General features: G+C 45.5%; 1 protein-coding gene across 2 annotated transcripts in view; it reads left to right on the top strand.

The window, feature by feature from the left end:
• Positions 1-3,109: 3,109 nt before the first annotated feature.
• MYOF (myoferlin) overlaps positions 3,110-25,899 on the top strand; it is a 176,743-nt gene continuing 153,953 nt past the window's right edge. The window contains exon 1 of one of the 2 annotated variants that reach the window (XM_055255282.2): positions 3,110-3,435. In XM_055255282.2, the coding sequence (XP_055111257.1) occupies positions 3,348-3,435 (88 nt within the window). In that variant the 5' untranslated portion in view covers positions 3,110-3,347. The remainder of the gene's footprint in view (positions 3,436-25,899) is intronic. The other variant, XM_055255290.2, reaches the window with a different exon arrangement.

Genomic DNA, 25,899 nt, shown 5'->3' on the forward strand with positions numbered 1-25,899 from the left:
TTGGAGGTCATTTGTCTTTTTTCTCCCGCATGAATAGGTAAAAGGCAAATTAAAACTCCAGTGAGATGCTATTATATGCTCACCAGAAGGGCAAATGTAAAAAATCTAACATTGGTTAAGTATGACAAGAATTTAGAACAACAGGAAGTCTCATACACTGCTGGCAAGAGTACTATTGTGGAATATAATTTGGAATTACCTTGTAAAGGTGAAGATATGCATACACTCTCCGGCCCAGCAAGCAATTCCACCCATAGATTAGACTCTAAATAGACTCATGCACATTTGTGCCAGAACAGTCTTGGACTGTTCAGAACAGCACTGTTTGTAATCGCCCCATTCCCTGAACTATCCAAATGTCTAGCAGTAGTAGAATGAATTAATCAAATCTGGAGGCCAGGCACGGTGGCTCCTGCCTGTAATCCCAGTACTTTGGGAGGCTGAGGCAGGCAGATCACGAGTTAAGGAGTTCGAGATCATCCTGGTCAACACGGTGAAATCCTATCTCTACTAAAGATACAAAAATTAGCCGGGCGTGGTGGTGTGCACCTGTAATCCCAGGTACTCAGGAGGCTGAGGCAGGAGAATTGCTTGAACCTAGGAGGCAGAGGTTGCAGTGAGCCGAGATCGCACCACTGCACTCCAGCCTGGGCGACAGAGCGAGACTCCGTCACGTCTCAAAATAAATAAATAAATAAATAAATAAAATGTTGGAAACTCATACAATGAAATACCATATAGCAACAAGAGTGAAGTAAGTAGAGCTACATGAATGGATTTCACAATATAATACTGAGAAAAAAGAAGTCAAATATGAAAGAATCCATTCTGTATGATTCCATTTCTATAAAGTCATAATACAGCAAAGAATTCACAAAGTATTAACATATGTATGTGTGTATCTATATATATGAATATATGTGTATGTATGTAAAGTTCATAATATACAAAAGAATTTATATCACCAAAGGTCATGACCAAGCAAACCTAAACTGTTTTTTGTTGTTGTTGTTGTTGTTGTTTTTTCGGTAAAAACTACAAAGAAAAGCAAGGAAATCATTACCATAAAAATCAGGAGAGTGGGCCAGTCGTGGTGGCTCACGCCTGTAATCCCAGCACTTTGGGAGGCTAAGGTGGATGGATCACCTGAGGTCAGGAGTTCGAGACCAGCCTGGCCAACACGGTGAAACCCTGTCTCTACTAAAAATACAAAATTAGCCAGGTGTGGTAGTGCATGCCTGAAATCCCAGCTACTCGGGAGGCTGAGACAGGAGAACTGCTTGAACCCGGGAGGTGGAGGTTGCAGTGAGCCAATCACCCCACTTCAATCCAGCCTGGGCAATAAGAGTGAAACTCCATCTCAAAAAAAAAAAAAAAATCAGGAGAGTGGTTACCTCTGGGAGAAGGAGGTGGATATGATATATGGGGTATTCCAGGGGCTTCTGGAGGGCTGGCAATGTTCTGTCTTGACCTGGATGCTCATTAAACTGTCACATTTATGTAGTATGCATTTTTCTATGAATATATTTCACAGTAAAAATGACAAATATCAGACAGATAAAATAAAAGTAATAATCTCTATATTCCACTAAAACTGCTGACATGTCCACTAAATACAATAATGAACACAGCACTGGGTAATTCGTTCTTTGCTTTAAGCCTTTGAGAAACTCACGGAGACAGAAGAATTCTTGTAGGTTAGCTCATGCTTATTCAATGTACTAGAAATGTTTATTTACAGGTGGGTCTGCTTAATTGTGTGTTCTAAAGCAAAAAGAAGCCCAATGTTTCTTCATCCCAAGTTTTAGCCTTTTCTTCTGAAATATGAGATCCTGATTTAAAGTCAACCTGCATTAACAGAAACGCTATGAGATCACAAATAAACATGAACTTCTTACATGTGCAAAGTACTGTGTGCTTTGTGCCAACCCCTATGCTATGACCTTTATCTTATAACAGCCTTTATCCCCAGTTCATAGATGAGGAAACTGAGGAAGAGAGGGGTTAAGAAACTTGCTCACCAGCACGGTGGCTCAAGCCTGTAATCCCAGCACTTTGAGAGGCTGAGGCGGGCGGATCACAAGGTCAAGAGATCGAGACCATCCTGGCCAGCACGGTGAAACCCCATCTCTACTAAAAAAAAAAAAAAAAAAAAAATTAGGTGGGTGTGGTGGCTCGTGCCTGTAGTCCCAGCTACTCGGGAGACTGAGGCAGGAGAATCGCTTGAACCCGGGAGGCAGAGGTTGCAGTGAGCCAAGATCGCTACACTGCACTCCAGCCTGGCGACAGGAAGGAAGGAAGGAAGGAAGGAAGGAAGGAAGGAAGGAAGGAAGGAAGGAAGGAAGGAAGGAAGGAAGGAAGGAAGGAAAAGAAAGAGAAAAGAAACTTGCTAAGGTGACATAGCTCAGAGTGGTGAGGCAGAGTCTCACACTCAGATCTGGCTGACTAGCCCCTGGCCGTCTCTTGTGATCTCAGCCAGGCTGCACTGTCTTCATGCACCCTCTGGGACAGAAAGACACCATGGGCAGCTGTAGGTCCATGAACAGTGGGGAGTCACTTCTCCATTTTCATTGAAGGCAATTGGCAGCATTTGATAAGCCAGGAAAACTTAGGCGCCCAGCTCTCACCTCTGAAGGGGTTTTGAAGAAATTCTATGTTAAGTCCTATATATATATAAAGCAAAGGATCGACTCACAGTACATCAGTTCTGAAAAGCCATATTCCCCATGCCCGGATCGCGTTTACTTGAAATAAACTCTGTCATTCGTTTGCCGTCCAGTAGGAGGCACCCTTTAGCTGCTTTAAAAAAGCTGAACATAGGGTTACTGAGTGGGTGTGTTCAACAGCGTGAGAAGTAACAGCGAAAAGTCAAAAGAAAAAAATGACTAAAGTTTTAAAACTCCATGAAACTCAGAAAAGAATGAAAGCAGTGACGGAAAAATCAATTAATTCAGTTTCACGAACCATTGCTAAAAGGCAGCAACATTTTAGTGGTTTCCTGACCTACCCGTATTTCTTAGCTCCAAATTCATGTTGGTTTCATTTGTTGCACGGAATTATTTTTAGTTCAGGGTTTGTCCTTTTCACTTCCACGTTTCCCGAATTCATAAGTCTGTGCCTGCGGCACTGCGTAGACGCGGGGAGTTCGCTATCAGTTTACACGTTGCCTTCAGTAAAATCCGCCAGAGGTCCACCCATTTTGCCTTTTCCCCTTCCTTGCCCCGTCCCTGGGAGAAATCCTCCCTTCACTGGGAGAGAACTTCTCTCCCAGGGCGGTGCGACCCGGAGCTCCAGCGCCCGAGTCTCCACTTCGTTTGCTGAAACTTGCTTTCTGCCAGCTAAGAACCATGCTGCGAGTGATTGTGGAATCTGCCAGCAATATCCCTAAAACGAAATTTGGCAAGCCGGATCCTATTGTTTCTGTTATTTTTAAGGGTAAGAAAAAGTTTTCTTCTTTTCCTGAAGTTCTGTTTTGGAATGTTAGTTTCTTGGGTCGCCTTCTTGAAAAGTCCGCATTTAGACAGCTGATGAAGCCAAGTCTCTCTAGCAGCGTTTGTTACCTGCGCAGGACAGAGGAGAGGACCCGTTTCTGGGAAAGGCATTTAATTTTCTCCAGGGCTTGAGACTCATGGAATGACCTGATGTTTTAGCTCTAAGAGTGTGATTTCTGTAAGCTCTTGGCAGAAAACGTATTTGCGAATCCCTAAATTTCAGGCATCAACAAACGTCTGTATAGGTTCAAAGTAAGTTTCAGTAGTCTTTTTTCTCTGCCTGTGAGAAATGGGTAAAGGAGGAAGAAGAGCAATTAAATTGTTGGAGGCACCATTACTTCTTGAACCAGCCTGACACTGCTTTGATTGTCACTGGGTTTCTGGGAGGTGGGGTGGGTGAAGTTCATAGTTTTACTGAGTTTTCCTGCCCTTTTCTGCCTTTGTAATTTTTTTATATCTAGACTGTTGGGGTGTTTTTTTGTACATTCTGTAGCTTTTAAATTGCTCATTGAAGAAAGAACTCTGGACAGCTAGTTTGCAGTTTGGGGATCTAGTTCTATCTTGCTTGCTGAATGACCTTGGGCAAGTTACTTCACTTCTCTGGGATCTCAATTTTCTTTTCTGCAAAACAGGCGAGAAGGGTTTAGACGAGATCATCTCTAAAAACCTCATGGTTGGCTGAGCACAGTGGCTCATCAACCCTGAGCCAACTTTGGGAGGTGAAGGCAGGAGGATTGCTTGAGCCCAGGAGTTTGAGGCTACAGTGAGCCGTGATCACGCCACTGCACTCCAGCCTGGGTGTAAAAATAAATAAAAATAAAAGGCTCATGGTAATTTTAAAAGGCTATTTTTCTATGACACTTGATTGCCATTGCAGGGGAGGGGAGAAGAATGCTTGGTGTCATGGTACAATTTGATGTAAGTGACTTAGTTTTGGCTAAAGTGGGGTTTCTAAATCTCAGTGTGGAGGCTTTATCTATTTTGTTTGTCATTGGTAAGATTGCCAGCTCACTTCTTGGCAAGAGGGATGGGAGAGAGAGGGAAAGGCAGAGAGAGTGGGAGCATGGATAGACATGTGTTTCCTGACCATGCCTTGCTACATTTCTCGTTTCTTCCAGGAGCCTGACTGCTACTCCCTGTCAGCTCCTGAGGTATCTATACCTTTCGCCTTTCTTTTTCCCGTTTTTCCCCTTTATTTCTCTTCTTAAGCCTCTCCCTCTGAGGATGAGCAAGAAAATGAAAGAAATGAAACTCAAAGCTGGCTGGCTGGGTGTGGTGACTTACGCCTGTAATCCCAGAACTTTGGGAAGCTGAGGTGGGTGGATCACATGAGGGCAGGAGTTCGAGACCAGCCTGGCTAACATGGCAAAACCCCATCTCTACTGAAAATACAAAAATTAGCTGGGCATGGTGGCACATGTCTATAATCCCAGCTACTCGGGAGGCTGAGGCAGGAGGATTGCTTAAACCCAGGAGGAGGAGTTTGCAGTGAGCCGAGATCGCGCTACTGCACTCCAACCTGGGCAACAGAGTGAGACTCCATCTCAAACAAACACACAAACAAACAAACAAAAAAGCTGGCAAATTGTTGGTTGGTTTAAAAAAATCTGAAGGGCAAAAATTGGATTTAAAAAAAATTTTAAAATTTTTTTTAGAATAAGACTGGGTCTTGATATGTTGCCCAGGCTGGTTATAATTCCCTTGCTCAAACTTTCTTTCCACCTCAGCTTCCCAAATTGTTGGAATTACAGGCGTAAACTACCACGCCCAGCTTAAAATCGGGCTCTTAAAGGACAACGAGGTTTGAAAATCTGGCTAGTGAATATCATGGACTCATGTCAGAGTTTATTTACATGCTTTAGGTTTTATTAATTTTTTGTTTTCTTGAAGCAGTTACATAATAGGGACATAATATGAAGATTTTACATCCTTCACCACTGACATATAAAGACATTAAAATATATTCGGATCAGTCCGATCATGTAATTATTTAAGTATTATAGATTATAGAGGAATTGGAGTTAACGATATATTGAAATCTGACTTGTTATTTGTCTGGAGTTTGTATGCATTGGAACATTTTAAATGATGAAAAATATCTCTAAGTCAATGGATGCAAACAATCAATTGAAAGTGGAAAACTTCAGTGAACTTGGCAAATATAGTCTATCCAAACAATTACACATTTAACTTTAGTCTCTTTTCTGGCCTCCTTTGTTCATACAAATCAAGTGGTAAAGTCATTCATTCATTTAGCTAACAAGCAACCTGACAGAGGAAAGGGCACTCAACTCAGAGTAGGAACATCTGCATTCCAGCTGACATTAACTCAATATCTGATTTAACCACCTGGGTCTCCAGTTTCTCAGCTGTGGCATGATGGGAACTGGTCTTTAGATGCCTTCCATCTATAATTTTCTAGTTCCAGGTATTGAGTTATCTGCTCTCAGCAAGATGTGAAATGCATTGCCTTAGGTGCTGGAGGGGATACAGTAATGAACACAGCACTCTTCTTGCTTTCAGTCTATGTCGGTGGTTTAAAATCTTGGTGATGGCAAACCCTTTACAGGTGTGTCCCCAGTTTTGAGCACTGTGTAAAATTAAGTAACATTAAGTTCTGACGGAACTGAGGATACTTATAGCAAAATACTGTCCATCAGAGGAACATGGAACAAAGGCAGACACACTTCATAGTGTGGAGTGGGGCATGGTATGGTAAAATGGAAAAAGTCCTACAATGCCTGTAGTCCCAGCACTCAGGAGGCTGAGGCAGGAGAATCGCTTGAGCCTGGGAGGTGGAGGTTCCAGTGAGCAGAGATCACACCACTGCACTCCAGCCTGGGAGACAGAACGAGACACTATCTCAAAAAAAAAAAAAAAGGGAAAGCCATACCAGATCAAGGCAGTATCAAAGAAAGTCCCTGTGTTAACTGAAATATGTAAACATTTTGCCTCTTGGGTAAATAAGCAAAGTCAGGGCAGTAAGCAGCTCTTCTCAAACTATAAGATGGTGAAGAATGGCCAGGGGAAGTGATTGTTAATGGTGAGGCTCGCATAGACACTGTGAGGCCCTATTAGGCTATAGCTACACTGTACTTGGGATTGTGCTGTACTGACAACCAACTGGTTTACAGTTGACCTCAGTTTTTCGTGTTCAAACCCTTTCTTTCTTTCTTTCTTTCTTTCTTTCTTTCTTTCTTTCTTTCTTTCTTTCTTTCTTTCTTTCTTTCTTTTTGAGACTGTTTGACCCTGCCATCCAGGAGGGAAGGGTGCAGTCAGTGGTGGGATCACGGTCTCGAACTCCTGGGCTCAAACAATCCTCCCACCTCAGCCTCCTGAGTAGCTGAACTATAGGCACACACCACCATGCCCAGCTGATTTTTAATTTTTTTTGTAGAGACAGGGCCTCACTCTGTTTCTCAAGCTGGCCTCGAACTCTTGGGCTCAAGCAATCCTCCTGGCTTGGCCTCCCAAAGTATTGGGATTACAGGTATGAGCACCCAGTTGTGTTCAACCATGAGCGACCCTTCTGAGGCTGTCAAATTACTCAGGGCCTGGTAGGAACTAGGAGGATCTGGGGGTTGCTGTAGTCCTGGTGCATGGTTTTTGTTGATGTTTAGCAGCGCAGGTGTAGATTATGAAAGCCACGACGCTTATGTAATTTTTCACATCCTTGGAGTACACCAGGTTCCATGAGCCAGATCTGAATTGAGGCTGGAGTGAGTGCCTGTGAGCCAGGGGTGGCCATTCTGCCCTAAGTTCCATGCAGGCAGCCAGGCTGTGAAGCTGAATCTAGCTGAGATTAGACTACACAGACCTCTGAGACCAATTTCAACTCTGAGACTTGATGATTCCTCCAAACAGAACAGGTTGTTAAAAAACTTTTTAATTTTAAATAATATAATATTTTTAATTTCTAAAATTAAAAATGCATGTAGATATAAAATAAACTAACAACCCAGAAGGGATTATGCAACTAAAAAGTGAAAATTCTCCCCACACCTCTTCTATTCTTTCTCTCTCCCACTGTTAGTCCTTCAGGGTCTCCATGCTGAACAATTTGATTTGAATCCTTCTTGATCTTTTGCTCTAGACATATAAGTTGTCACAACTACTGCCTGTTAGCAACAGTACTGCAGTGGGTGTCCCTGTGGTGCATGTCATTGTGAATATGCACATTTCATTTTTATTTATTTATTTATTTATTTATTTTTTTAGATGGAGTCTCGCTCTGTCACTCAGGCTGGAGTGCAGTGGTGTGATCTCGGCTCACTGCAACCTCCACCTCCCGGGTTCAAGCGATTCTCCTGCCTCAGCCTCCTGAGTAGCTGGGATTACAGGCGCCCGCCACCACTCCCAGCTAATTTTTGTATTTTTAGTAGAGACAGGGTTTCACCATGTTGGTCAGGCTGGTCTTGAACTCCTGGCCTCATGATCCGCCCGCCTCGGCCTCCCAAAGTGCTGGAATTACAGGCGTGAGCCACTGCGCCCGGCCATGAATATGCACATTTCAAAAGCACAGCTTCTATCTTTGTGTGTGTGTGTGTGTGTTTCTTTTTCCTTTTTTTTTTTTTAGACAGAGTTTCACTCTTGTTGCCCAGGCTGGAGTGCAATGGCATAATCTCAGCTCACTGCAACCTCCACCTCCTGAGTTTAAGTGATTCTCCTGCCTAAGTCTCCCGAGTAGCTGGGATTACCGGTATGCGCCACCACACCCGGCTAATTTTTGTGTTTTTTGGTAGAGACAGGGTTTCACCATGTTGGCCAGGCTGGTCTTGAACTCCTGACCTCAGGTGATCCACCCGCCTTGGCCTCCCAAAGTGCTGAGATTACAGGCATGAGCCACTGCATCTGGCCTTTTCTTTTCTTTTAAAGATGCTTTTGCTGGATCTTGCCATTGGCTTCCATTTTCCCTTTGACCCATCCCTTGCTTCTGTGTCCAATCTCTTGAAAAGGTGATTGAGCGGAGGTTTTCTTGCATACTTTTATATTATTGTGCCTTTACAATGTGGCAACATTACATTCATATAAAACATCCATCTCCTTGGGTGCATAGTTGTTGCTACTATAGCATTTTTCTCATTCTCTCCTTACAATATCCCCCATTCCATCAGCCAGAATTTTCTCTCCCTTCTGGTCTTGTGTAAATCTTTTCCTTGTGGAATGGCTACTGCTACTGTCCAGATGGCCACCAGATAATTGTCATGTTATTACTTATTTTTTCCAAATTCCTGTTATTTTACTTGGACCTGTTTTTGGAATGTGAGCCTAGTTATTTCTAGATATCCCCCCTCTAATTAGCATATCAAACTTTGTAGTCTTGAGCAAACCACTTAACCTCTAAGAATCTTTTTTTCTTTTGAAAAATGGGGCTGTAATGGCTTATCTGAAAGGGAGTTAATCTCTAGATATCCCAAAGGCTGTGATGTGTCCAATAGACACGTGTATTTTTAGTAAAAACTTGCTTTGCTATTTGAAATTATAAAGTTGACTTTCTTTTTTCAGTTGGGGACATTAACGCCAAGAACATATCTTTTAAGGCATTTTTTAAATGAGCTCCAAAGCTATGAGATTCCACTTAAGAATGGGGAAGTACCATCCTGGCCAACATGGTGAAACCCCATCTCTACTAAAAATAGAAAAATTAGCCGGGCGTGGTGGTGGGTGCCTGTAATCCCAGCTACTTGGGAGGCTGAGACAGGAGAATCGCTTGAACCCGGGAGGTGGGGGTTGCAGTGAGCTGAGATCACGCCACTGCACTCCAGCCTGGCAACACAGCGAGACTCCATCTAAAAAAAAAAAAAAAAAAAAAAGAGAGTGGGGAAGTGATGTGAGAAAGAGCTCATGGATATTATTCACTGTGGTTTGTCCAGGCATTTGGTGCGTTGCCCACACAGAGCCTTGGTTCACCCAGCGAGCACCATAGGACTCATCAAGAAGATCCCTATCAGCTCAAACTGATAATCACACTACTCGGGTATTCCCATAAAACCACTGTATTGTATTGACAAAACAATCAGGAAGGCAAAAATGTTTAATCTACTGAGTCATTCCCATCCCTTCCTGAAGAACAAGGCTTAGAGACTCACTGCCTAAGTGGCCCCACCCTATGGAAGCATGGGAACTCTCAAAGGTACACTCCCCAAAGACACATTCTGCAGGTTCTCAGTCATCTATAAATCTACAATTGCCCTTAAAAAATTAATTAACGTGCCTTGTTTTTCTTTCCTCCTTCACAACACATCTCACCTGCATGCCCTCAGCTTAGGGGTGCTGGTATTTGTCTGGTATGGGTTTTCCTTTCTAATCACACGTGTGTTTCTCCTTTACTGTAGGACTTGGCCCTGCCAAGAAGGCATGGGATTGTTATATCCTCTGCAACACCAGCACATCGCTGATGTTGAATATACATTTTAAATATTGAGCATGTAAGCAAAGACCTGGCAGGAGATTTGAGACACCTTAGTGTGACAAAGTCCTTGATGCTTAGTCCTGAAAGAGACCCTGGGAAGTCATCCAATTAATTGCCCTTCTTTCCGGCCGAATTACGTTTAATATTCTCTCAGGTGTTTGTGAATGTGGCTTAGCAAAGAACCATGTCAAATATTCATGAACCCTGAGTACAACCAGTTCCTAGCACCTGTTCTCTGGGGGCAAATTGGTGTCTTAGACATTTTGCATTCTCGTTCCTGGCAAGGAAAATATGAAGCTGCCAGTTTTATGCTGAATCTTCATACATGAAACGTAGTATATAGAATGCCATGATATGGCAGTGGTCACCTGACTCGCTGTGTAATTTCTATTGAACAGCTGTTCTGTTGCACTGGGGTGTGCTTTGAGCAGGTCTGAGCACAGTTCTCAATCAGAAAAAGTTATGGGACATTCGATACCTTAAGCCTTATCAGTTAACTTCTTACTGGGCGCAAGGGTACAAAGCCCCTGAGCTCTGGGGCCAAGGATGCCTAAACGAGAATTCCAGTTGCCATCCCTAGTTGCTCATGAGCAAATAAAACCTGCAGCTTCAAGCCAGGGCATGGTGGCTCACGCCTGTAAACCCAGCACTTTGGGAAGCCGAGGTGGGTGGATCACCTGAGGTCAGAAGTTCGAGACCAGCCTTATGGTGAATCCCTGTCTCCACTAAAAATACAAAAAAATTAGCCAGGCGTGGTGGCAGGCACCTGTAGTCCCAAGCTACTCAGGAGGCTGAGGCAGGAGAATTGCTTGAACTCGGGAGGTGAAGGTTGCAGTGAGTTGAGATGGCACCATTACACTCCAGCCTGGGCAACAACAGTGAAACTTCATCTCAAAAAAAAAAAAAAAAAAAATCAGCTTCAGTGTTCTTAATAATATCTCCTGCCTTGCAGGGCTGTTTGAGGATTAAATTAATGTACATGTGACATTGCACATGGCAGTCTATAAATCTCCTTACCTATTTGATAACAGTTTCATGGAGCGCTACAGTGCACCAGAGACTATTTCTGGAACTAAGGCTAGAAAAATATGCATAAGATGGCTTGGACTTTCAGGCCTAGGTGACCGACTAGTTAGCGCACAAGAATGAGATGCAAACCAGAATAGACATGAAAAGTTACAATCTGAGTAGATGAAAGAGTGAAAAACCTCGTGGAGAAAGTGCCATTTGGCTTGGTTTTAAAGGATGAGTGGAAATTTGACAGAAATAATGGAAAAAAGACATTCCAGACTTTGGAACAGCACAGGAGGATCAGGGAGCCATGGGGAGGAGTAATGTGGTATGAAAAGGGATTGAACTTTACTCATCAACCAGTGGGGAGCCGCTAGGCAGCAATGTGAACAGCAGGTTAGTACTAGTCAGGGAGACTAGTAAGAAGGCTTGCTAGTTGAGTCAAATGCTTCTCAGCACAGATGGAGCTCATCACAGGTCTAGAATCAGAAGGAAGTCACTAATAAGGAAAGACACTGAGGAAGCAGCCTGATTGAATTAAATTAATCAGGAAGCCACACTGGACAGGCAAATTTGGCCATCCTTCCTCACACTATACTGTGAAATGGAACATCAGACTGCCTTGCTTCCAGCTGGAGTGTGCACCCTGTGGGTGAGTGCAGGGCTGGCTGGGGTAGCTCGGCAAGAGGCCAGCATGAGGGCGGTAGCCACCTGAGGCAGCAGGCAGGGAGGCCACCAGGAGATCGAAGAGAAACAGAAATACAAAGTGATCTTTGAAGAAAAATTTTGCTGTCTTCCCAAAGATCAAATGGGGGGAGCTTTGCCTTAACCAAGCCGAGCCGTGATTCATTTGCATAAGGTCCTTCTCTCCCTAGCCTGTTGTACTATCTGAAAGGATAGGGAGTCGTAGTTCAGAATTGCTTCATTGCAAGGAGCAGATACCCACTTCAGCGTGCTCAAGGACACCTTGGTTTTTCTAAAGCTAGAGAGAAATCTGGAGTCCAGATCACAGACCTTACAGGAGCCAGAATCATGTCAGCTCCCCTCTCCTCATCTCCCAGGAACTGTGCAGTTCTGTTTCTGCCTGCACATGCCAGCCATTACTTTTCTGCATATTGTCTATAATCGTTGGCTCTCTGCAAATTGGCTGTCCTTAGTGAGGCCTCTTGCATGGGCTTTGGGTTGCCGCAAGGTGACTGGGTCTTGACTACATCCAACTACAGTGGCAGCATCTCATGCATGAGATAGCTAGAGAAAAACACCAGTTGGCTTGGTTTTGGTCAGATGTTCAGCCCTGCTCCAATCAACTGTGGCCAAGGGGAAAGGAAGTCCAGGATGAAGTGGGTAGACCAGATGTGTCTACTCACAGGGCAGCCTTCTGGGGACCTAGAGTATGAACTCTCCATCCCATCTCCTTCCAGGGATTAGATCTCTTCTTTTCCATCTTTAATCTGTTGGTTCACATAACCTCTCACTTAAAGAACCCCCTTCTTTCTGTAATCAACACAATACTTCGAAAGGGATGACTTTTGGATTCGAAAAATTAATTTTCACTCCTGGTTTTATCCCTAGGAGCTGGGTGTCTTTGGGCAACTATATTTCTGAGCCTTCATTTCCTCATCTACAGAGCGTGGAGAATAATCTGTACGTCACAGGGAGGTTGTCGGGAGCAATTGTGATAAAATATCTAAAGAACTTGTCGTAGTGCTGACACGGAATGTTGTGTGACAAGTGCTCATGTCTTCCAGCTTTTATGCCCCACTTCTTCCCCCATTGCTGCAGGGACATACAGAGTCCTGGGGGACATTTCCAAGGGGTGTCCCAGGCTTAGCTGTTCAGAATAAACAGGATGCTGGTCAGCTGTGGCTGCACAAACAGCTTGAAGGCATTGACAAAGTAGGTTCTTTGTTTTTAATTGTGGTAAAACACATATAACGTAAGATTTACCATCTTAACTATTTTAAGTGTAACAGTTTTTTTTTGTTTTTGTTTTTGTTTTTGTTTTGAGACGGAGTGTTGCTCTGTCACCCAAGCTGGAGTGCAATGGCGCCATCTTGGCTCACTGCAACCTCTGCCTCCTGGGTTCAAGTGATTCTCCTGCCTCAGCCTCCCAAGTAGCTGGGATTACAGGCACGTGCCACCATACCTGGCTAATTTTTGTATTTTTAGTAGAGGAGGGGGTTTCACCATGTTGGCCAGGCTGGTCTTGAACTCCTAACCTCAAGTGATCTGCCCACCTCGGCCTCCCAAAGTGCTGGGATTTTATTTCTAATTTCCTGAGGAAATGGCCTACTGTTCTCCATAGAGCCTGCACCATTTTACATTCCCACCAGCACTGCACAAGTGTTTCAATTTCTCCACAGCCTTGACAACACTTCTTCTTTTTTTCTTCTTTATTTCATAATAGCCATCTTAATGGGTGTGGGCATAGTAGGTTCTTAGCAACTCTCTGACTTGGATTTTCAGCTCACAGTTGCTGCATTAGCTCAGAGTAAGAATTGCTGCAGTGCAGGCCTCGTCCTCAGTGGTCAGCAGGAAGGCAGCTCTCCTGTGATGGAAAGCCCGCCTGGCAAGAGCCCAGCAGCAGCCTGAAAGAGCCTGGTGGCCTCTTGGCCAGTGGAGCCCAGCTCTGAGGTCCGTGTGGCCAGAGTTGTGCTGGGAACCGTAGCAGAGCCATGGTCCTCTGCAATACCAGGTCTTCCAGTTGGCCACCGCACCCAGCCTTCTTTTTTTTTTTTTTTTGAGACAGTGTTTCGCTCTTGTTGCCCAGGCTGGAGTGCAATGGTGCAATCTTGGCTCACTGCAACCTCCACCTCCCAGGTTCAAGCAATTCTCCTGCCTCAGCCTCCTGAGTAGCTAGGATTACAGGAGCATGCCACCATGCCAGGCTAATTTCTGTATTTTTAGTAGAGAAGGGGTTTTGCCATGTTGGCCAGGCTGGTCTCGATCTCCTGACCTCAGGTGATCTGCCCACCTCGGCCTCCCAAAGGGCTGGGATTACAGGCGTGAGGCACCACGCCCGGCCCTCATTTCATTTTTAGGAAGTAGGTATTATTGTCATCTTCATTTTCCCTATGAGGGAGCTGAGGCAGAGACAGGTCAGGATTTAACTGGATTCCAGATGGTCCATGCGTCTTCACTGAGCTCAGCATGGATGAAGAAACAACTCACAACCTCTGACTACACAACCAACTCGCATAAACAGTTCCTCTCTCTCTGAACAGATTGAGTTGTTTAGTGGTTGGGGTCATTAGGATCCAGTCTGAAAAAGGAAGAAAGTGTACCAAGAACAAAAGAACTTAAAAAAAAAAAAGAAAAAGAAAAACGAAACCCATCCCTCCTGGGGTGAGTTTGCAACAGAGCAATGAAAGCCTTTATTACATGCTGTGACTCAGAAGCTCGGAGGTGACATAGCTTAGCAGTGAATCAGTTCCGCTGACAGTCAAGTTTGAGCCATTTTATTAGTGGAGACTAGAATTGTAACTTCTTGTAATGTAAAGCATTAAAAATCTAGTATTTGACTGGCAGGGCGAGGTCCACTTCATTTCACCTCCATTTGTTAGTTTATAACCATCATCTTTTTCATCTCAATAGTGCAGCTTATAAATTGAAAAAAAAAAATCCTTTCCCTTCTCTCTCTTTCTTTCAATAAATAAAACGTTATGTTTTTGCTTACCCCTCCTAACGGACTGAATTCATTGCTAGGACACTCCCTGTCTCTGTCCCTTCTATGTTTAGCAGCTCCTTCCTCATTCCAAGCATGAATCCATTCAACAAGTATTGATCCAAGTATTGATTGAGAGGGTACTCTGCCAGGCAGTGTGCTTAGCTCTGTGTATAGGGTAGGGAACAAAGCAAGTTTGTTTGTTTTGTTATAAGACATGCAGCTTATAGTCTAGGTTGTAAATAGGGCCAGCGTTCAGTGAATTAAGAGTGTAGGCTGGGTGTGGTGGCTCACACCTGTAATCCCAGCACTTTGGGAGGCCGAGGCGGGTGGATCATTTGAGGTCAGGAGTTCAAGACCAGCCTGGCCAACATGATGAAACCCTGTCTCTGCTAAAAATACAAAAATTAGCCAAGCATGGTGGTGGGCACCTGTAGTCCCAGCTACTCGGGAGGCTGAGGCAGGAGAATGGCTTGAACCTGGGAGACAGAGGTTGCAGTGAGCTGAGATTGTGCCACTGCACTTCAGCCTGGGTGACAGAGTGACTCTGTCTCAAAAAAAAAAAAAAAAAAACTTCTGGAAAGGAGACATTATCATTATTGGTGATTTTATTGATGGTGATGGTTTACTGGCTGTTAAGCACTGTGCTAGATGCTTCACATGTACTTAGTTGTTTAATTTTAACGTACTCCTTTATTTTCTTTCTTTCTTTCTTTCTTTTTCTTTTTTTTTTTTTTTTTTTGAGACGGAGTCTCGCTCTGTTGCCCAGGCTGGAGTATAGTCGCGTGATCTCAGCTCACTGCAACCTCCACCTCCTGGGATCAAGCGATTCTCCTACCTCAGCCTCCCGAGTAGCTGGGATTTCAGGTGCGCACCACCATGCTCAGCTAATTTTTGTTTTTTCAGTAGAGACGGGGTTTCACCATGTTGGCCAGGCTGGTCTCGAACTCCTGACCTTAGGCGATCTGCCTGCCTCGGCCTCCCAAAGTGCTGGGATTACAGGTGTGAGCCACTGCGCCCAGCCTACTCCTTTATTTTCTCACCAAAAAAGTAAAAATAAAAATAAGAAAGAAGTCCTCACTTGAGAGCTGAACAAACTGAGTCTCGGGTAGAGTGGGTGAAATGCCTCACTCAAGGTCTCACAGCAGGGTCTAGGTGGAGCTGGAACACTAACACCCACCGCCGAGGCTGTACCACCTGTGCTGTCCCTTATGCAGCCCTGAGTGCTTGGTCTTGGTCGCACCCAAATTTGGCCCATCCTGTGGTCAGGCACATGAACTCAGCCCACATTGCTGGCAATCTGGGCTCTGCTGCTTACCCTTGGCAGTAACCTCCCTGGACAAAGCCAGCCCTGAGGGCATCTGGTCACACCATGCTGGGGCCTGGGGCATTGGTGCCTTTGAGCTGGACATCTCTGGTCTCAGAGGCCTTGTCTGGGGCCCCAAATTCCCTCTTGTTTGCCCTAGGGTGTTGGACACATTATGATGGCTTCCATGTGTGAAACCGCCTTGCAGGGTACTGACAGTGTAGAAAGTTTTTCATGGGTGTAATCTTTTTTTTTTCTTCAGAGATGCAGTCTAGCTCTGTCGCCCAGGCTGGAGTTCAGTGGCATGATCTTGGCTCACTGCAACCTCTGCCTCCCAGGCTCAAGTGATTCTCCTGCCTCAGCCTCCCGAGTAGCTGGGACTACAGGAGTGCACCACCATGCCCGGCTAATTTTTTGTGTTGTTAATAGAGACAGGGTTTCACCAAGTTGGCCAGGCTGGCCTCGAACTCCTGACCTCAAGCGATCCACCCGCCTCAGCCTCCCAAAATGCTGGGATTACGGGCATGAGCCACCATGCCTGGCTCATGGGTATAATCTTATTTGTTCTCCACAACAACACAAGGAGGTGCCAAAGGCAGATATTCATACCGATTGTGCAGATGAAGATATTTAGACTCAGATATCAAGGGAGGCTAAAGCTGTGTAGCCAGAAAGAGGCAGGGAAGGACTAGAAGCTGGGTCTTGGGATGCTTGGTCCTTTGCCTTTTCCCACTGCTTCATATATGGCTGGTTTTCTTTGTGCTTGGCGTCTTCTCATTTTAATTCCACCCTCTCTCCGTGTCCCAGGCCCCACTGACAAACAACGGCACACAAACACTCCTGACTCCCAGCTCTCCCTCTGATCCGCAGCAAACAACCAGCCCAGCTTGCTAAAACACCCAGAGGTGAAAGCCATGCACAGCATAGGAAGGAGGGTTGAGGAAAGTGGATTAAACTGCCGGCAGGGCCCAAAATCCACTGAAAGAGATGATTAATGATGAGACACCAGGGTCTGAAGCTGAGGTTAAATTCAACTGGAAATTCTTGGCCTGGGAGGGATAGGATCTAGTTATCAAGATTTTTCACTCCGTGCTTTGCATTTGTTTTCAAGGTTGTTTTAAGTGACTATTTTATTTTCTTTTGATACCATCTCTTGGAGAGAGGAAGGGCAGAGGACTGGATCCTCCCAAAGCTTGCCTGAAGGAAGCAGTTGATAGTTCTGATTCCAACACCTGGTAATGTCCCCTGTGTCCTGCGCACGGTATGCCTTCTCATTTGATCCTTGCTGCAATTCCACCACGTGGGCTTTTGTATCCCCTTTTTAGAGGACACTCGGGACTTAAGAGGCGCCGTAGGCCCTACCTCCTCAGCTGGGTTTAAAGTGTATTTGCTGAGTACTTGAGACTTAATTCATTCTTTAGCAAATTATGTCTCAGAAATATACTAGTCAGAAGCCAGAGAGGTTGAGTGGCTCCAGAGCCAGAAGACCTATATTCAAATTCTGGCTTTGTTTCTTACTAGCAGGTAATCCTGGACAAGCTACTTAACTTTCTTGTGCCTTGAATAAGGATCATAATAATAATAGGTAACATTCACAAAGCCCTCAGAAGAGTGCCTGGCACATGGTAAGCCCTACAGTTGGTAGGAATTATTCCTGGGCATTAGATACCACTCTTTATTAATGAAGAAGTCTAGATATGAAGAGCTGGAGTAAGTAGACCAAGTTCACACCACTGGAAGGTCTGAAAAAGTGACAGGTCACCTGGCAGCCTCTGCCTGCAGTGGCAGTTAAGAGCACAGGTTTGGAAACAAGGCTGACTTGGGGCTGAAGCGCAGCTCTGCCACTTACTGGCTCTATGATCTTGGGCAAGTCAGTTAACAACCCTGATCCTCAGTTTCCATATCTGTAAAATGAGCATACTCATATCTCCTATTTTTGTTGTTGTTTGTTCATTTGCTTGTTTGTTTGAGACAGGGTCTTGCTCTGTCACCCAGGCTGGAGTACAGTGGCCTGATCACGGCCCACTGCAGCCTTGATCTCTAGGGCTCAAGTGATCCTCCCACCTCAGCCTCCTAAGTGAGTAATTGGGACCACAGGTGCAAGCCACCACGCCAGGCTAATTTTAAAATTTTTTGTAGAGATGGAGTCTCATTATGTTTCCCAGGCAGGTCTCAAACTCCTAGACTTAAGCCATCTCCCACCTCTGGCCTCCCAAAGTGCTGTGATTACAGGTGTGAGCACTGCGTCCAGCCTCCCTTGTAGGAAACAGACGTGAATGTGTTTAATATGCCCAGCACACAACACAAACACCAAGGCAGTCAAGCCGGGTGCCTAGCCCTCCTGGGTGCCCTTCCCAGCAGCCCTGGCAGTGAGCAGAGCTGGGACATGACCACGCCCCAGCATCAGCCTTTAGGAAGCAGATTCTGGCTGAGTCATTCAAATGGACTGGACTTCGCTGCAGCTCCCTTGAAAAATGTGGGTTTGATTCAAGAGCCTGTACATCTGAAAGGTCATTTCCAGAGGCCAGTGGGGCACTGGGTGTGGAGAGGGGAGCAGTCACCCCTCCTGCCTTTTTGCTAGGGCATTTCTGCTTATCAGTGATATCAGTGACTGTTTCAGAAATGTCCCAAACAGCCTCGCTTTGTATCACTGTTGCCACTTGCCCAAAATGCCTTTCTCCTAGAACCTGTTTGGCAGCATCTTCCTGGAATGATAGGGCAGCCAGGGTTGGAAAGCCAAAGTCAGAGACACTCCCGGAGAGGGGTCCACCTGATGGGCCCTGTGTCCCTGTGCTCCCCCAGGTGTCTATCAAGTCCCGAGGGTGGAGGCTGCCAGCCCTTCTCAGAACCTTCTCTGCCCCTTGTTGATAGTAGAAATTAGCCGGCTCCTGGAGGCTGCCAGGCTGCCTGCCAGGGAGGAGCAGTCACTGCTCACATGCCAGCTGCCCCAGGGAACCTCAGAGGCCTGGAATGGAGCCACATGGAAGAAATATTCCACCAGGGCAGTCCCAGCCTCACAGGGCACTTCCTCCAGTCAGAGGGGCCCTGCCTTCCGGAGCTCCACAGCCTGGGAACCCCTTGGGGGGGATGCAAGGAGGCTGCCCTGGTGCTGTAATAAGAAATCATCTAGGCCGGGCGCGTTGGCTCACGCTTGTAATCCCAGCACTTTGGAAGGCCGAGGCAGGCAGATCACGAGGTCAGGAGATCGAGACCACAGTGAAACCCCATCTCTACTAAAAATACAAAAAAAAAAAATTAGCAGGGCGTGGTGGCGGGCACCTGTAGTCCCAGCTACTCGGAGAGGCTGAGGCAGGAGAATGGCGTGAACCTGGGAGGTGGAGCTTGCAGTGAGCCGAGATTGCGCCACTGCACTCCAGCCAGGGCGATAGAGCGAGACTCCGTCTCAAAAAAAAAAAAAAGAAATCATCTAGCTGTGCATGGTGGCTCACACCTGTAATCCCAGCACTTTGGGAGGCTGAGGTGGTCGGATCACCTGAGGTCAGGAGTTCAAGACCAGCCTGGCCAACATGGTAAAACCCTATCTCTACTCAAAATACGAAAAGTAGATGGGCATGGTGGCACATGCCTGTAGTCCCAACCACTTGGGAGGCTGAGGCAGAAGAATGGCTTGAATCCAGGAGGTGGAGGTTGCAGTGAGCCGAGATTGCGCCACTACACTCCAGTCATCTCAAAAAAAAAAAAAAGAAAAGAAAAGAAAAAGAAAGAAATCATCTGATAGCTCTCATTTGTTTAGTGCTTACTGTGTGCCAGGCCCTGGGCTGGGCACTTTGTATTCATTCTTTCATTTAATCATTAAAGCCTCCCTAGTAATCACACTTACATGAACTTATGAAGTCCAATTTACTCCATCATGGAGAAATTACTATGTAGTAAGCATTGTGGGGGGAATAATAATATTAATAATACATAGTCTCAGCCTTCAAACATCACTCTCTTGTCTTAATCCTCCAACTTTGGAAACTAATTGCTCTTTGTCTCTTTGGACCAGGGTTTGAATCCCAGTTCCATCACTTACTAGCTGTGTGACCTCTAATAAGTTGCTTAACCTCTCTGTGTCTTGGTTTCTTCCTCTGTAACTGGCAATGATCATAATAGAACTTATCTGTTAGAGTTGTGAAGATTAAGTGAGAGAATCCATGGGAAGTACTGGGAACAGTGACTCGGTTCAGAGCACTTAATAATAAGTGCTAGCCATGTATGGGTGTGGTTCAGGGGTGTGTGAAATGTTAGGCAAAATGGCAGATGAATTCATATGGGGCTTTATATATCTCAAAAGAAAGGAGGCATGACCCAGAGACCTAGAAAAGGGGAAGAAGTACTTCTGAATGGGAGATCAAATGTAGACTCTTGGCTGAACCTAGAGATCTTGTTCTATTTTATCTACCGAAGAGCTGAGTTACTTAGGGAGCTTTTGTAGACAGCACCCTCACTTTTCCTGAGGCCATTTCAGAAAGACACAGCAATCTAACCATTCAGGACTTGGGGGGCACTTCATAAAGCTTATGTACCATAAGTCTGGGGGAAAACTTAGAGATTATCTATCTCGTCTGAATGCATCAGTTTATATATGAGGGACTCTGAGCTTGGGGGTTCGGCCTTATATTTTCCTAAGATAACAGCTCAAAGGAAGAGAAGTCACAGATATGAAAGTCCAGTCAGAGGAGCTGGGCCGACATCTGTGCTTTTCCCTGCAGGATTTTTAGGATCAGTGAGATAGTGTGTGTTTGGAAGCATTTCAAATGTGTTACCATCGTGTTACTTCCGTGGGCACCTGGTGTTATTGGTTGGACTAGTCAGGATTCTCCAGAGCAGCAGAAGCAATGGGATGTGTGCATGTGTTTGTGCAGAGACAGAAAGAGAGATTTTAAGGAACTGGCTCATGCAGTTGTGGGGGCTAGCAAGTCTGAAATTTGCAGGGCGGGCCAGCAAGCTGGAAATTCACGTAAGAGTTGATGTTGCAATCTCCAGTCTGAATTCCACAGCTTAGAAACTCAGGCAGGGTTTCTATGTTAGAGTCTAGAGGCAGAATTTCTTCTCCAGGAAACCAGTTTTTGCTCTTAAGACCTTCAACTGTTTGGATGAGGCCCATCTAAATTATAGAGGGTAATTTTGCTTTACTTAAAGTCAACTGAGTGTAAATGTTTATCACATCTACAAAATACCTCGACAGCAACATCTGGACTTACGTTTGACCAAACAATTAGACACCACAATAGCCTAGCCAACTTGACATTAAAATGAACCAACGCAGCTGACCACTGGCACAGATGTAGCAAGCCAGTCTCAGGAGTCCTGATGTCTTTCAGGCCTTTTTTTTTTTTTTTTTTTTGAGACAGGGTCTTGCTCTGTCACCCAGGATGAAGTGCAGGGGTGTGGCCACTGCAGCCTCGACCTCCCAAGCTCAAGCAATCCTTCCACCTCAGCCTCCTGAGTAGCTGGGACTATTGGTGCATGCCAGTATGCCTGGTTAATTTTTAAATATTTTGTAGAGATGGGCCAGGTGTGGTGGCTCACGCCTGTAATCCCAGCACTTTGGGAGGCCGAGACAGGTGGATCATTTGAGGTCAGGAGTTCGAGACCAGCCTGACCAAAATGGTGAAACCCCCGTCTCTACTAAAATACAAAAATTAGCCAAGCATGGTGGTGGGCACCTGTAATCTCAGCTACTCGGCAGGCTGAGGCAGGAGAATCATTTGAACCCAGGAGGCGGATGTTGCAGTGAGCCAAGATTGCACCACTGCACTAGATCCTGGGTGACAGATTAAAAAAAAAAAAAAATTTTGTAGAGACGAAGAAGTCTCACTATGTTGCCCAGGCTGGTCTTGAACTCCTGGACTCAAGTGATCCTCTGGCCTTGGCCTTCCAAAGTGTTGGGATTACAGGTATGAGCACCGCACTGGGCCAGGCCTTTTCAATAAGGGTCTGACACACTGGCTGGTAGGTGAACAGCAAAGGAAATGGTTCTGTGCAAGAGGATGGGTGGTTTGGCTAAGAGAGCTGTTCAGTTCTCCCGGAAACCTTGCTTGGAGGCTGGCATTGGGGTTAATTACTGCAGTGGTGACCTCCGCAGAACTGAGTGAGAGGCAGGCGTAGCTAATCGGAAAACAGGAAATGTCCTGGAGAATGACTTGAGCCCTTGAGCACACTCAGAGTGTGCCCTGCATTTGAGTCAGTTGTTATGTTCTGGGCTGAAAGTATTTTATTTCTTTCCATAGGAAGAAACAGTCATCTTAATAAAATTAGACGCAGGAGCCAGGTTGGGGGGTAGGTAATGCGGAGAAAGGAGAGGGAGTTTCCTGTAATTCAATTTGATGTTCAGTGCCTGCAGGTTTAACCTTTTTTTTATTTTTAAAGAGGTAGAATAAAATAATTGACTAATATAAATATGTGACTGGCTGATGATAAGAAAAACAATTTATCTACTTTTTTTTTTTTGCCTGATGTGTTTATGTATAAGAATAGGTTTTCAATAAAATGTAACATATACACATTTTGATAAACATCAGAGCCTCCTTCTTGGAAGAGATTGAGCTGGGTTTCTCCAGAAGGGTAGGAGCCAATGCCAGCCACTTAGTTTTTCCTTATTAGCTAGGGAAATGGGAGGTGCAGTGGTTAAATGCATGGGCTCAGGAGTCATACTAGACCTGGTTAGAGGGCTTCGTCCTAGCCCTGTGATCTTGAGCAAGTTACCTAACCATTCTGGGCTCTCTGCTTCTCTGCAAACTGAGGATAATAACAGTGCCTACCTCATAGGCTTACCAGGAGGATTCAATGAAATGATGCATGTAAAGGGCTTAGCAGGCCGGGCGCAGTGGCTCACGCCTGTAATCTCAGCACTTTGGGAGGCCGAGGCGAGCAGATCACTTGAGGTCAGGAGTTCGAGACTAGCCTGGCCAACATGGGGAAACCCTGTCTCTACTAGAAATATAAAAATTAGCTGGATGTTGTGGCACACACCTGTAATCCTAGCTACTCAGGAGGCTGAGGCAGGAGAGAGATTGTAGTGAGCCAAGATTGCGCCATTGCACTCCAGCCTGGGCGACAGAGTGAGACTCTAACTCAAAAAAAAAAGGTGGGGGGCTTAGCAATGCCCAGCCTGCAGTGAGCGTCCCCTAGAGGTAGTGCCATTAGCATCAACCTCACACAGTGAGTGCCAGGAGCTGCAGGAAGTTCCGGTTGAATAGCTCCACCTGGTCTATGGTCAACTGGCATCTGTCTGGACTCAGCCACTCCCCTTTGTTTTCAACACACAACTGAATCATGTGTCCGGGAACATGCGCTGGGAGAATTGTTGGGCCACTTGGTTTTTCTCATGGGTTATAAACCTTTTGAAGTTATAAAATCCAGTTTCTAATACCCTCCTCCTTTAAGTACTTATATCAGCCAAATGAAGCTTAGCCTGGTACTTGAGGCTTCACAGGGAGACCATAACCTTCCCACAAAGCCCATTTGCCCCCTACCCAGTTCTACACTCTTTGGTTCCAGCTGGTTAGGTCCTGGAGAGTCCCCAGATGTGACATAACTGGTTCTGCCTCCTCCATGCCTGATCCACCCACCCTATTGCGTCTACTGGAGTGAGCTTGTCTTCTGGCTCCACATTTCCAACCCCTCCTTGTCCTTGAATTCTCATCTAGCTCAGCCTCTGTGTGCACACAGCCTGAAGTCACCTTTCTTTCCTCTGAATTTTTCTGTGCATTGATACCCCTCTGATAGCAACTGAAGTCCTTTCTCTATCAGTCCCCTATAGCCACATTTCCCCTCCCCACTAGACCCCCTGAGGGCAGGAACCATGTCTTGGGTACATGTACATGTCTCCTACAGTGCTCAATGTCTGGCAGCGCCATTTCACAAACATTTGTCGTGTGGAAGAATGAAGGAGCTGATTAATGTTTGCGGAAGAACTCACTTAGTGAACCATTTCTGTGGGCTGAGCTGTGAGGTCTCTTGGCCTGAGCTGACCAGTCATTATTTCTGTTTATTCCCCCTCTGACAGGCAGGAAGGAAATTCAGGATGAGAATGAGACAGGCAAGAGCATGGTGGAGCTTTTTGCTTTTTCTTTTCTTTTCTTTTCTTTTCTTTTCTTTTCTTTTCTTTTCTTTTCTTTTCTTAGATGGAGTTTTGCTAGTGCAATGGCGCGATCTGGGCTCACTGCAACTTCCGCCTCCCAAGTTCAAGTGATTCTCCTGCCTCAGCCACCCGAATCTGGGATTACAGGCATGTGCCACCACACATGGCTACATTTTGTATTTTTAGTAGAGATGGGTTTCACCAGGTTGGCCAGGCTGGTCTCAAACTCCTGACCTCAGGTGATCCGCCTGCCTCAGCCTCCCAAAGTGCTGGGATTACAGGCGTGAGCCACTGCACCTGGCCTGTGGAACTTTTTTTTTCTTTTTCTTTTTCTTTTTTTTTTTTTTTTGGAGATGGGGTCTCGCTCTGTTGCCCAGGCTGGAGTGCAGTGGCTCGATCTCAGCTCACTGCAACTTCCGCCTCCTGGGTTCAAGCAATTCTCCTGCCTCAGCCTCTCGAGTGGCTGGGACTATAGGCGTCCACCACCATGCCTGGCTAATATTTTTTGTATTTTAGTAGAGACGGGGTTTCACCATGTTGCCCAGGCTGGTCTCGAACTCCTGAGCTCAGGCAATCCACCTGCCTCAGCCTCCCAAAGTGCTAGGATTACAGGCATGAGCCACCATGTCCAGCCAGCCTGTGGAACTTTTTAAGACTAAGAACTATCTTACACTCTTCTGTTTCCTGTTACTGGCACACAGTGGATGCTTAATAAATGTTTGTGAATGAATGAATGAACAAATGAATCTTTTCACACTCCCCAGCTGCTGACTCTGGAACAATCCTGTCCCTCCAGAGGGCAGAGAGGATCTGTGGTCCCAGGCTTGGCATCAAGGTAGCTCGCAGCGTGTCTTCCGTGTACTCCGTTTCCTAGGTCAGGAACCAGGCTTGGGACTTGTTTCATGTTGACAAGCGCTAGTTTTTTCTGTGACCTCCCTGGAGCCCTTGTCCCTGCCTTGGCTCCCTGGTTGGCGTCTTGGGGACTTGGAGACTGGAATTTTGCTTCAGTGCCATCTGTCAGTGATGCAAATCCTACCCCAAGCCCGGGTGCTCAGTTTCTATTGCATTATTTGCTGCCTTCTCCTTGCTTTCCCTTCCTGCTGGGACTTCTTGGAATTGCCTGTCTTCTCTCTTGAAGGACTGCCATGGTCTCAGGGTCCAGATCCACTCCTTTGTGACTCAGTTCTCCACCCCCCAAGCCCCAGTTATGGGAGCAGGGTAGTGGTAAGGTAGAGGGAGCTTGGTGGTACTATTTCATGCTTGTTGAATGCAGGGATTCCTAACTTTTTTGAAGGTCACTAACACATTTGAGAATCTGATGAGAACAATGAGCTGTTTCCTCCAAGAAAACTCACAGATGCAATATTTTGTGTATTAGAGCAAGTAATCTTGGAGAGTTTCAGGATACCCTGGAATGCGACTATAAACTTCCTTATGGACATTTTCCAAGATGCCAAGGCCATCACACATGTTATATTTATGCATCTTCATTATCCAGCATTTCCAACAGCTTCCAGTAAGGCACTGTGGCATGGTGGCAAACACATACAAACACAGATTTTGGAGCCAGAGGGATGTAGTTCAAAATCTGGCTGTTTCCTTATTAGCTGTGTAATTGAAGGCAGGTTAACTAGTCTCCATCTTCTTGGCTGAGAAATGGGAATGACTATGTTTACCTGGAAGAATTGTCTCAATGGTTAGAGACACTGTGGTAGAATGCAGAGCCTGGCACCTAGAGATGATTCTGTAGAGGGAGCAGCTACAATTACACATAGAAACCATTTTGTCCAGTTCTATTTAAGTTAAAAATTCTTTGCATGTCTCCTCTTTCTCTCAAGAGCACTTTCTTATACTGTAACCAGAGAGGAGGATTGGGAGTTTCTGTTAGATGAGGAGAGGGAAGGGTGGGGTCAAAATGGAAGTGTG

This window comes from Symphalangus syndactylus, chromosome 2, assembly GCF_028878055.3.
Source record: "Symphalangus syndactylus isolate Jambi chromosome 2, NHGRI_mSymSyn1-v2.1_pri, whole genome shotgun sequence".
In the NCBI taxonomy this organism is placed as follows: Eukaryota; Metazoa; Chordata; class Mammalia; order Primates; family Hylobatidae; genus Symphalangus; species Symphalangus syndactylus.